Genomic DNA, 12,713 nt, shown 5'->3' with positions numbered 1-12,713 from the left:
CACACACACACACACACACACAGACGCACGCACATCCACGACTACATTCGCATGAAAATGAAGAAAGGCACACGGAGTTATTCGTACAATATTGACACCTCTTCCTTAGCTTTGCTTTTGGTTGTTTAAAAAAATATACCCATCTATCTAGAACAAATCGAGATAATTGTGACTGAAGAATGTGGGCAATGATTTATTTTTTTTAAAAGCAAAATTCACACAGAAATAAATGTGCTTTTAAATGGAAATGAAATTGTTTACCCAATTAGAGAAAATTTGGAAGAAAAAAATTGCCTAGTGGGCGGAAAATTAGACATTAATATGTGAGGCAGCGTGGTGGAATCAGGCTCTCGTCAATTTTTGGGCATGTACGGTTATTAATACCATTTTAAAGCTTGTTAACATTTGGATTTTAAAAAATATCCATTTCTTTTGAATACAAGTCGAGATATTTGCGAAAGAAGGGGGTGGGGGTCACCTGTTTTCAGAGGTAAAACTAGTGAGAAAATGGCCGCCAAAGATCAGTAATTTCCTTAGCTGAAGATTCCGTTGTAACTGAAAATTTACATTTTTGTGTGCCTTTAATCAACGTTTTCCTGAAAAAAAAAACCCACACAGAAATGAGTTCTTCAATGGACATGAAGGGTGTTGAGCCAAAAAACAAAAAATGGATAAAAATTCACAAACCTGCGGAAAAAGGCAAGTTTCTTCACTGATTATTTTGACGAGAGCTTGATTCCACCACGCTGCCTCACAAATAGACATTAATTTGTTCGATTTCATTATTTTGACGATTGACATGCATGCATGTAATAATACATTAGGTAAACATGTCGTTTGGCTATTCCTAGAGACCAGCAGCGGACCATCGTTCTAGCCTGTTAAGCGCATACCGATTTTTATTACTCGCATTAAGTCGATCCGATTCGATCCGACATGTCGCTTGTGTGTCCACCCCCAGTAACCTTGCCTTCCTGGAGAACTTCCCGACGCTCAAACTGCTGGAGGAGGCGGAGGGCAACGTCTATTTGGCTTATTTCAGGTGAGCAACAGGGCGGGTATATTAGAATAATTGTATGTGAGATGTGCTGACAAAATGAGTTACTTCCCACGACCCAAGAAAGGAGATGCACGCCGCTACCACCAGATAAATCTAGTCTATGGACCATTGTGTTCCTGAGATGTCCCGCCAGCTATCGTGCTAGAACCCGTCTGCTGGGACATTTCAGTAACCCACTTTCAGCACTTTTTAAGGACCCCCGGGCGAGTGTTGGGTTCCTGCGTGCTGTCGGCATCGCTGACCGTTTATGAAGCCAGAGAGCCAGAAGAGAGAGAGAGAGAGAGAGAGAGAGAGAGAGAGAGAGAGAGAGAGAGAGAGAGAGAGAGAGAGAGAGAGAGAGAGAGAGAGAGAAATATAGTGGGACTTGGAGGAGAGCGGGGAAGTAGCAGGGGTGCTCACTGCCCACAATCCTTCGTCCCCAATTATTATTATAATATGTGGGCTGTGCTGACAAAATGAGTTCGTTCTCGGATTTCAGCCTTATGGAAATTGATACATCAACTTGATAGGTGAAGTTTGTACAAATTTGTGAGCATGGAATAGTAAAAGACACAGTAAACGTGAACAAAATGACATCAATTGAAAATCTATAAATCTGACCCCAGTGTCGATTTTCAGCCGATATCTCCTTTCTTGGATCGTGGGAAGTAACTCATTTTGTCAGCACATTTCACAATTAATATTAAATAATAAATAGCATTTGTATAGCGCATGTCCCCACTCGAAAGCACGTTCTATGCGCTTTACACTATATTATTACCCCAACAGACCATAGAACACCCAGAAACATTCTCAGCTTCCCGGGAAGCATACAGTGCAAGCAGCCTTTTATAGGCGCTAAAACACTAGCATACTGACACAATTTTTTCGCTGTCTATGGCCGGGTACCCATTCCCACCTGGGTGAAGGGAGGAAAACTCGTGTAAAGTGCCTTTCCCAAGGATACAACGTCAGGCCCGCGGCTCGAACCCCCGAACCCGCAACCTCACGATTTCGAGTCCGGTAGTCTAACCACTGGGTTATGTCATCAGGAGTATTGTTCCTTCCTTCCTTCCGTATTCCTCCACATTTGTCTTCTGTCCTCGTTTTGTTTAAACATATTATTCAATATCTGTCAGTCTGTCTGTCTGTCTGTCTGTCTGCCTCACTCTATGTATCTCTCTCTTTCTCTCTCTCTCTGTCTCTCTGTCTGTCTGTCTGTCTGTCTGTCTGTCTCTCTCTCTCTCTCTCTCTCTCTCTCTCTCTCTTTCTCTCTCTCTCTGTCTGTCTGTCTCTCTCTCTCTCTCTCTCTCTCTCTCTCTCTCTCTCTCTCTCTCTCTCTCTAAATGCATGCCCCATCCCCGCCCCCTTTCAAATACAAGCACCCCAAAACCACCACACAGGCATACCCCCCACCTCCTCCTTCCTTCCCTCTTCCCCCGTCTCCCCCCCCCTCTCTCTCTCTCACTCACTGTGTGCATATATGTCACTTGTCTTTTTCTCTCTTATACATTCAAACACGCTATCCCACTTACACTCAGACAGACAAACACAGACTGATAGACAGACAGACAGACAGACAGACAGACAGACAGACAGACAGACAGACAGACACGGACAAACACCCTGCAGTTTTTCTAAATGTTCTGCTTGTTGATTTAAAAAAGAAATCGCTTCTCTCCTCCCCTCCCCCACTCCCCTCCTCCCCTCTCCCACCCCCCCCCCACCCCCGCTGTTCCCGTTCCACAGAACTGGCAAAGTTGTCACTGCAAGCACAAAATTCTCCGTTTTCGTTTACGTCGTCAAATACGTAAGTTGTCTCGGGGTTTCGATCACCATTTTTCTTTTGGAGGTTTTGGGTTTTTTTCCCCTTGTGTTTTTCGTAGCATGATTTATACGCCGTCGGCTTGCATGGCCAGTCACGGTTTCATCAGAGTGGGTGGTTGGCGGGTGCTCTGGTGTGGTTTGCTTCTTCTTTCCTGTCAAACACCTACCGTCCTTATCTCCCCTTCTTCTTTTTTTTATGTTTTTTACTCTCTTGTAACACCTCTTATCTTCTGGCGCTCAAATGACCTTATGCAGTTGCGAGCGCCGTAAAACCTCTACTAAAACTAAAACTAAGAGCCCCTTTATCTGCGTTGTCTTTTTATAGGGGGTGCCCACTTACGCGATCGGGTCGGGTCGGGTCGAGTTGATCTGGTAGTCGGGGCTAGACAAATTGAGGACGCAAAGCGGCCATCGTGACACAAACTGATCGACACGATCGGTGACCTACAAAAAAAAAAACGCGTTTGTTTTCAGGCCCACGAATCGCGCGATCAGGTGGTTTTGTAGCCAATCACAACAAGGCTGAGTCACGTGTCCATGTTGACACTCAAAATCACGTGGCGCCCTCTTCGAAAAGTGCAGATTTTGCGAACAGGGTTACTCTACTTGTGTAAAAAAAACAAACAATAAAAGCGAAACTAACAAGCTGTACTATTCCTATTCTAGAAACGAAAGAGAGCTTCAAAACAAAGACTGCAGCACCATCTGAACCAATGCACGTACTTCTGCGGACACTTTTTTGACCAAGTGAACTAGAGCTATCTTCTTATTATGAACGATTTTGATCGTTATCAATGTGACTTGTGAGGCAGCGTGGTGGAATCAGGCTCTCGTCAAAATAATGAAAATGAAGAAACTTTCATTTTTCCTCAGGTTTGTGAATTTTTATCAAATTTTTGTTTTTTGGCTCAACACCTTTCATGCCCATTCAAAAACTCATTTCTGGGTTCATTTTTCTGAAAAAATTTGTTTAAAGGCACAAAAAAGTAAATGTTCAGTTACCTCGGACTCTTAAGCTAAGGAAACAACTAATCTTTGGTTTCCATTTTCTCACTAATGTTACCTCTGAAAACAGGTGTCCCCCACCTCCTTCTTTAGCAAATATCTCAACTTGTATTCAAGATAAATGGATACTTTTTTCGTCCAAATAAAGCCAAGTGAACAAGCTTTAAAATTATACCAATAACTCTACATGCGCAAAAATTGACGAGAGCCTGATTCCACCACGTTGCCTCACCTATAGTAACCATGTTTATGGGGTTCCAGGCTGCCGCAGCACTGCAACAGGGAACTGTGGAAAGGAGTCCTGGAAGCCATTGAGGTTAAAAGTTTCTCTACTTTAACTTCCAGGTAGTCGGGTACAATCGCGGCGGAGTTGTAGTGTGCACTGAAGCCACCAGAAAACGACACGACCCGACAACCCGACCCGATCCGACAATCCGACCCGATCCGCTCTCGCTAGTGGGCACCCCCTATTACCGTTCATAACGTTTTTGCCAACTTTTGTGATCTTTCATCATTTTTACTTTCCACCGATGCAAATGTGTTATATCTTTTGTGCAGTGCCACGACGTGTTTTCATTGCAGTAAACATCATTTAGTTTAAGTAAGGTTTTACGGTACTCGCAACTGCGTAAGGTCATGTGAGCGTCAAGGGGTGGATGTCAACAGAGAAGTCCAAACGGGGAATTAGGCTTACCCCACGTGTCCGCTGAGACGGACATGGCCCGATCTTTTCCCGAGGGGGAAGAAAATCGTTTGGGTCGTTTCTGTCTCGTGTGTCCACCAGTTCGGACAAGACATGTCTAGACTGTTGGCCTACTGGCCGTATTATTCCGCACACTGTGTCCTAAGGCTGTGTCCTAAGGCTGTGTCCTAAGGCTGTGTCCTAAGGCTGTGTCCTCGGTACAGGGCTATAAATAGTCGAGGTCAATGAACCCAAGGCGGGAATAAGAAATGAATAGGTTTTTAAAGGAAGATTGATAAAATTGTTAATATGCGTTAAAACCAGGTGGTTTCCGCGACGATTTTGCTACCTTTGAGGCGCTGATTACGAATATGGCATTAGAATTTTAATCCACACTTAAAATTAGAATTCTTTTTAGCTCCGGCGGGGCTATGGCTCACGAGTCACGACCGGGCCCGGCCAAAATGCAGCAAGCGGCTTTCCAACCGACACGTCTTTTGTCGGGGCGTGTCGTGTCCTGTGTGTTGACACCTGTCAAACTGTCTTTTCACTGATTTCTTAGGAAATAAACGGTGCTCCATTTCAACTGCCGACTTTTCGAGAGATGGACGGGATCGGGTCGGTTGGAGTCCGTCGCAGTGGACACAAGCCATAACTCTGCTCACCTCTCTCACTTCAACAGCATAAAGTCTGCTTCGACTATCAAGGCACCCCGGAAATAAAAGTTCACAAGAGAGTGACACACATACAAAGGAAATAGAGGACAATGACGATAGGAAGGATAAGGAAAGAAAAAGCAGCAGTTCCCCATACGTTGTTCCGGCACAGTATGAGCATGACATTGATAAATTAAACCATTTACAATTCTACTGTGCATAAGAACATGTTAATATCCTCCCTTCAGTGAGTAGCACTACCCTTGGGGGATGGGGGTGGGGGTGGGATTACTTCTATTGCAGCTCCTGGTTTTACATTGGGTAATTCATAGAGTCATTAATTAATGCATTAACAAGTATTGTGAAAAAAAAAAACCCCCAACAAAAAACTACCAAACTCTTTCCCTCTTTCCCTGCATTCGACTAATTGTGTGGCAGCGTGGTGGAATCAGGCTCTCGTCAGTTTTTGGGCATGTAGAGTTATTAGTATCATCTTAAAGCTTGTTCACTTGTCTTTACTTGGATGAAAAAAGTATCCATTTATCTTGAATACAAGTCGAGATATTTACGAAAGAAAGAGGTGGGGGTCACCTGTTTTCAGAGGTAAAATTAGTGAGAAAATGGACACCAAAGGTTAGTTATTTCCTTAGCTTAAGAGTCCATGGTAACTGAAAATTTACATTTTCTGTGCCTTTAATCAACGTTTTTCCAGAAAAATCCACACAGAAATGAGTTCTGTAATGGGCATGAAAGATGTTGAGCCAAAAAAAATAAAACAAAAAATAAAACATTCACAAACCTGTGTAAAAATGCAAGTTTTTTCATTTTGATTACTTTGACGAGAGCCTGATTCCACCACGCTGCCTCACAATTTTCTAAACGTCCATCGCTTACATGACTTGCAGACAACATGAACTTATGTCCCTCAAATTGCAAGAAAACTCTTTTTTTTCCCCGATAACCCCCCCCCCCCCACACCCCCAGTTCACCTCAACTCCACTTTTCGTTTGTCCCTCAGGGCAGCTGTCGGGCCCTTGTAGAGCTCTCACCTCCTGGGTACAAGAAGCGACTGGGTGAGTCTTTGGTCCTTTATGTTGTCGAATCTTGACTAGAACTGAATGCAATATAAATGCAATATAAATGCTATATAAATGCAATTATTATAAATTATTATAACTAGAACTCTTAGGCCGGTCCCAGATTGGCTCTGTTGGTCTCACCTGTAGCTTGCCCAGCTCGCACCGTGCAAATGAACGTATACATTATCGTGTGTCTGAGCTGCGTCGCTGTATGGTCTGTCTGTTGTCAGCTGAGCTGCGCGACGCGTCAGACGTGCTATTCAACAGTGTTGTAAAAACATGTCGGATATGTGTCGCACGCAGCCTCGCTCCGTGTTTATTTTCGGCTGAAATTCTTCACAGATCATGAAAATCAGCAAGAAGTTACTATTCTTAGGTGCTTTACTATAAGGTATTGATGCTAGCCTGTTCATTTGCACTGTGCGAGCTAGGCGAGCTACAGGTCAGACCTACAGAGTCACTTTGGGACCGGCCTTACAATTGCCTTCCTGAGGTGGGGGCGTCGGTGGCCTAGTGGTTAGGATACAGGGCTCGTAATCGTGAGGTTGCGAGTTTGGGGGTTCGAGCCTTAGCTAGCTCCGACGTTGTGTCCTTGGGAAAGGCACTGAACGCGAATGTATTTCCCTCTTGGCTCGGTCCTTTCGGAGATGGACGAAAAACTCGGGGGTTTCGCCTCTTAAATAACTTAACAGTGTTGGTAGGGGCGTTAAACCTATACTATTTCATGTTTCCTTCCTGAGATGTGGTTACTTGGTGAGTCGTTTCGCTGTCAAATCTTTACTATAACCCTTCCAGTTACCTTCCTAAGGTGGGCTCACTCTGTGAGTTATGTTGCTAAATCTGTTTTACAACCTTAACAATTGCCTTCCTAAGATGGTCCCTCCTGGTGAGTCTTTGATCCTGTATGTTGTCAAGCCCTTACTATAACCCTTACAGTTACCTTCCTAAGGTGGGCTCACTCTGTCAGTAGGTTGTGTTTCGTCGCCAATAAAAGGACAGCTTACACGGTTTTCTTCCCAGAACGTCTGTTGCCTATACTATAAAAGGACAGCTTACACGGTTTTCTTCCCAGAACGTCTGTTGCCTATACTATAAAAGGACAGCTTACACGGTTTTCTTCCCAGAAAGTCTGTTGCCTATACTATAAAAGGACAGCTTACACGGTTTTCTTCCCAGAAAGTCTGTTGCCTATACTATAAAAGGACAGCTTACACGGTTTTCTTCCCAGAAAGTCTGTCGCCTATACTATAAAAGGACAGCTTACACGGTTTTCTTCCCAGAAAGTCTTCTTTCATAAGATTCCACGCTGACACGTTCGTTCCTTTTCTCTACAGGGAGCGAAACAAAGGAGGTATGTCTGTTCATGATGAAAGTCCCGACGTCCAAGCTTATAATGTGTTTTGTTTGGTTTCTGGGTTCTTTTATTTTTGATTTGTTTGTTATATTGGTACTTTTGTGTAGTTGATTAGTTAAACTTAGAGTAAATACCATCAGAACAATGACTTTGACTATAAAAAACCCCATTGTATCAAAGCTCTCTCTCTCTCTCTCTCTCTCTCTCTCTCTCTCTCTCTCTCTCTCTCTCTCTCTTTCTCTCTCTCTCTCTCTCTCTCTCTCTCTCTCTCTCTCTCTCTCACTCTCCCCTCCGTCTCTCTCGGGTACACACGCACGCACACACGGAAAACTATCAGAACCGCACATTTTCGATAAAAAGCTATCAAACCGGTGCACTTTTTGACGATATCGATAATAATAATAATAATAATAATAATAATAATAATAATAATAATAATAATAATAATAACATAATAATAATAATAATAATAATAATAATAATTTTTTAAAAAATTAATAAAAAAAATAATTTAAAAAAAAATAAATAATAATAATACTAATACTACTACTAATAATAAAATAATAATAATAATAATAATAATAATAATAATAATAATAATAATAATAATAATAATATACAACATTTACATAGCACATTTCACAAAAAAATTAGCTCAATGCACTTTACATTTGGAATACCCATTTTTTTCAGAACCTTTCTTACTACTTCCTTTCTTCTTGATACAATTGACAGCCGATTCCATCCCGCAGTTGCAGTTCTCTTGACCAAATTACTTTGTACAGCCCTCATCCAAATGTGAGGTATCGTGGTGGAATCAGGCTCTCGTCAAAATAATCAAAGTGAAGAAACTTGCATTTTTCCTCAGGTTTGGGAATTTGTATTAAATTTTTGTCTTTTGGCTCAACACCTTTCAGGCCCATTAAAGAACTCATTTATGTGTGGATTCTTTTCTGAAAAACGTTGATTAAAGATACAGAAAATGTACATTTCCAGTTACCACGGACTTTTAAGCTAAGGAAATAACTACCCTTTAGCGGTCATTTTCTCACTAATTTTTACCTCTGAAAACAGGTGACCCCCATCTCCTTCTTTTGCAAATATCTCGACTCGTTTTCAAAATAAATGGATATTTTATTTTTTTCATCCAAATAAAGACAAGTAAACAAGCCTTAAAAAGATACCAATAACTCTACATGCTCAAAAATTGACGAGAGCCTGATTCCACCACGCTGCCTCACATGTAGTGTAAAGTGCATAGAGCTTGCTTTCGAGTGGGGACATGCGCTGTACAGATGCTACTTATTACGTGTATTATTATTTCCCCATTTGCACCAGGACGAGTCCAAACCCCTGCCGCCGAGCACAGTACCGAAGTCAGTGGGCTGTGTGGTGAGGCCCTCCCTGAAGACTCAAGTGGTGAGTAAGATGAGATGAGATGGGACGAAATGAGGTGAGGTGAGGTGAGAAGAGATGAGATGGGATGAGATGGGACGAGATGGGACGAGATGGGACGAGGTGAAGTGAGATGAGATGAGATGGGACGAGGTGAGGTGAGGTGAGATGAGATGAGATGGGATGAGATGGGATGAGGTGAAATGAGATGAGATCAAATGGGATGAGGGGAAATGAGATGGGACGAAATGGGACGAAATCGGACGAGGTGAACTGAGGTATGATGAGATGAGATGAGATGAGATGGGACGAGATGGGACCAGATGGGACCAGATGGGACGAGGTGAAATGAAATGACATAAGATGAGATGAGGTGAGATTAGATGGGATGGTATGGGAGGGCATGTAATGGGATGGGATTAGATGAGATGAAATGAAATGATATGATGACGTTAGTGAGATAAGATAAGATAACATGAGATGAGAAAAGATAAGATGCTTTATTTTCCCAGTGGACAGCTTTTCTTGGCTGTACAGGAAGGGTAAACACACATGTAGAGATAAATGTCAGTGAAATTATAATATTATGCTTCTTTAATACAGCTTCAATGCGAAGAGAAAAATAAAGATGACAATAATGCATCATCATCATTATTACATGAAAGAAATCTTTCAACTACCTGCAGGAATTTATCACTCACCTTTAGAGTTATATGTGGGGTGTGCTGACAAAATGAGTTAGTTCTCGGATTTCAGCCTTATGGAAATTGATACATCAACTTGGTAGGTGAAGTTTGTACAATTTGTGAGCATGGAATAGTAAAAGACACAGTAAACTTGAACAAAATGACATAAATTGAAAATCTATAAATCTGACCCTAGTGTCGATTTTCAGCCGATATCTCCTTTCTTGGATCGTGGGAAGTAACTCATTTTGTCAGCACATCTCACATAATGAGGTATATTGATTCGAATAATACACTATGCAATAAAACGACTGTAGTAAGTGCCAGGGTTTTACGCCCCTTTCAACACAGGTTATTTCAGAGGCGGGACCTCAGAAGTTGACATTCATCTCTGATAAAAACCGAGCCCAATAATGCCCCCATGATGTTGATTTCTCTTTAGTATTTAACGATATCCAGCCAACTATCCTTATAAAGAAATTAGAAAACATGTGTTAACGTCAATTTGATATCATGGATAGGCAATTTTCTTACCTACCGATCCCAGTATGTAAAATTAAAACATTCCTTATTGACATACATGACAACAAATACAGGGGCCCCTCAAGGATGTGTTCTGCCACCAGTTTTATTCACACTATACACGGACGATTGCCAAATAAACAACAGTGACTTCAAATTGATCAAATTTGCGGATGATTCCACCATAGTTGGGCTCAGTCAGACTGAACATAACGAGACCGCTTACCGGAATTTGTACTTAACTTTTCTGAATGGAGTGAAAATGATACGCTGCTTTTACGTGTGAAAAAAGTTCAAAGAACTTGTTGTTGGCTTTAGAAAAAAGAAACTGCCCCTGCAGCCACTCGAAATTAAAAGTGAAAACGTCGAGCAAGTGTCAGACTATAAGTGTTTGGGTGTTACAACAGACAACACACTCAACTGGAGTGTCCACACTTCTCTCCTGCATAAAAAAAGTGAACAAAAGACTATTTTTTTCAAAGGAAGCTCAAGTATTTTAAAGACTGCATCTCCCCTCGACGCTTAACGGCAACAGAGGATGAACAAATAAAAGTAAGTAAGTAACCTTGCGATGTCACCATAATGTCTCCTTGAGGTCTCCGTGATGTCCACGTGACGTTTCAGGTGCAGCCTCCAGGCCGCTTGCCCTCCCTCAACATTCCCCTTGGCCTCTCTCCTCCTATGATATCCCATAACATTCCCATGATGTCTTTACCCCTACGATGTCACCATAATGTCTCCCTGATGTCTACATGATGTCCCCGTGACGTTCCAGGTACAGCTTCCAGGCCGCTTGTCTTCCCTCAACATCCCCCTTGGCCTCTCGATGGAGCGCGCCCATCAGCTGGTGACAGAGATCGTGGACAAGCCAACACGCTCCCCCTCCATCGCTCTGGACCGCTCCTTCAAAGGTCTGGAGTGAGTGGATGGCGGGTGCTCTGGTGTGGTTTGCTTCTTTTTTGTTTCCTATAAAACATCTATCGTCCTTATCTCCCCCTCCTTCTTTTTTATGTTTGTTGCTCTCTTGTAACACCTCTAATCTTCTATCTGGCGCTCATAATAATATTATGACCTTATTATGCAGTTGCGAGCGCCGTAGAATTTCTACTAAAACAAAACAAAAGGTTTGGATCCTTCTTAAGGCCCATTTGAAACGAGCCGTGCGTTTTTAAAATTTGATTTTTGTTTGTTTCTTTATTGGTCTTATTTTGGAAAGGGGGAAAGGGGAGGGGAGGGCGGAGGAGGACGAGGAGGACGAGGAGGAAAGTGGGTTGTTTTTTGGTGCTATGTCACTTTTTCTCTGTCGAATTTTGGAAGGGAGGTTTTTTGGGGTGCAGGGGGGGGGGGCGGAGGTCGGGTTTTTTCTGTTCCTTGTCCCTTTTTAGCGTGCCATGTTACTATTCAATCGTTGACTAACTACAAGAGTGGGAATGTGAGTGAGGAGATACAGCGATATTTCAACACTAAGATGGCACGATAAGAGAATGGGAATAACAGTGACTAGATCTAGATCTATTTACAAGTGTTGCGCTTTTTGTGGGTTTTTTTTTCTTTTTGTTCCCGTGTCATTTTATTTGGGTGCCAAGTTACTGATCTTACTCGTATCAGACAATCGTTGACTGTGAAAACGCTAGCGAGTAGGTGCAAAGGTATTTCATTGCTAAGATGGGTCAATAATAAAATATTATGAATTACAACGATTATGTCTATTTAAAAGGGCTGAGGGCCTTTTTTTGGTGGTTTAGTTTCTTCCGTGTTCTTTTTCGAATGCCATGTTAATGATCTTGTTCATATCAGACAATCATGACTGCAAGAGGGAGACTGTGAGTGGGTAGGTACTGTGATATTTCAACAGTAAGTGAGATATGTGAGATATGGCTCTTTTCGTCTATGCAGACGAGACGGTCAATTTAGCTTAAGATGGTCTCAAGGTTGTCTTCATGCAGCTTCTTCCTATGTTTGAAGCGCAGATTCGGTCCCAGTGCTTGAATGTCTGTGACGTAGATCGAAGCTCTGTATTTCCCCTGTTTTCCTTTCGTCGTTGGCGCCTCTCAGCCTGGTTGTTTCATAAGCTGCTCTCAAGCATTATAGTTCGTTCCTTTATCATTTTCCTCCATGTTTTCCTGTCCTCAGCTATTTCTTCCCAGATGCTAACATCTACTCCAAGCTTAGATAAGCTGTTTTTGCAGGTGTCTTTGTACCTCAATTTTGGTCTTCCTCTTGGTCTCTTTCCCTGGGCAAGTTCTCCATAGAGAAGTTGCTTCGGAATTCGGTTGTCGTCCATTCTCTTGACATGGCCCAGCCACCTCAATCTTTTTAAACACAGGAGAGTTGTCATGCTCTCGAGGTTTGCCTGTGCCAATACTTCTACATTTGTAACCTTGTCACGCCACGAAATGACTAAGACCTTGCGGCAGCATCTGAGATGGAAAATGTCGAGGCGCTTTTCTTGTCTGCTGTACAAGGTC

The 12,713-nt window shown here is 42.4% G+C and overlaps 1 protein-coding gene across 1 annotated transcript in view; it reads left to right on the top strand.

Annotated features, from left to right (window-relative positions):
• Positions 1–12,713, top strand: part of LOC101849101 — a 25,867-nt gene that overhangs the window by 8,346 nt on the left and 4,808 nt on the right. Inside the window, exons 4-9 of the mRNA XM_035973358.1 lie at positions 962–1,042; positions 2,789–2,849; positions 6,228–6,282; positions 7,623–7,639; positions 8,981–9,061; positions 11,021–11,156. Coding sequence (XP_035829251.1) covers positions 962–1,042; positions 2,789–2,849; positions 6,228–6,282; positions 7,623–7,639; positions 8,981–9,061; positions 11,021–11,156 — 431 coding nt within the window. The remainder of the gene's footprint in view (positions 1–961; positions 1,043–2,788; positions 2,850–6,227; positions 6,283–7,622; positions 7,640–8,980; positions 9,062–11,020; positions 11,157–12,713) is intronic.

This window comes from Aplysia californica, unplaced genomic scaffold (genome assembly GCF_000002075.1).
Source record: "Aplysia californica isolate F4 #8 unplaced genomic scaffold, AplCal3.0 scaffold01160, whole genome shotgun sequence".
Lineage (NCBI taxonomy): Eukaryota > Metazoa > Mollusca > Gastropoda > Aplysiida > Aplysiidae > Aplysia > Aplysia californica.
Note: the sequence above shows the minus strand (reverse complement) of the source record. Positions and strands in the feature narration are given on the sequence as shown.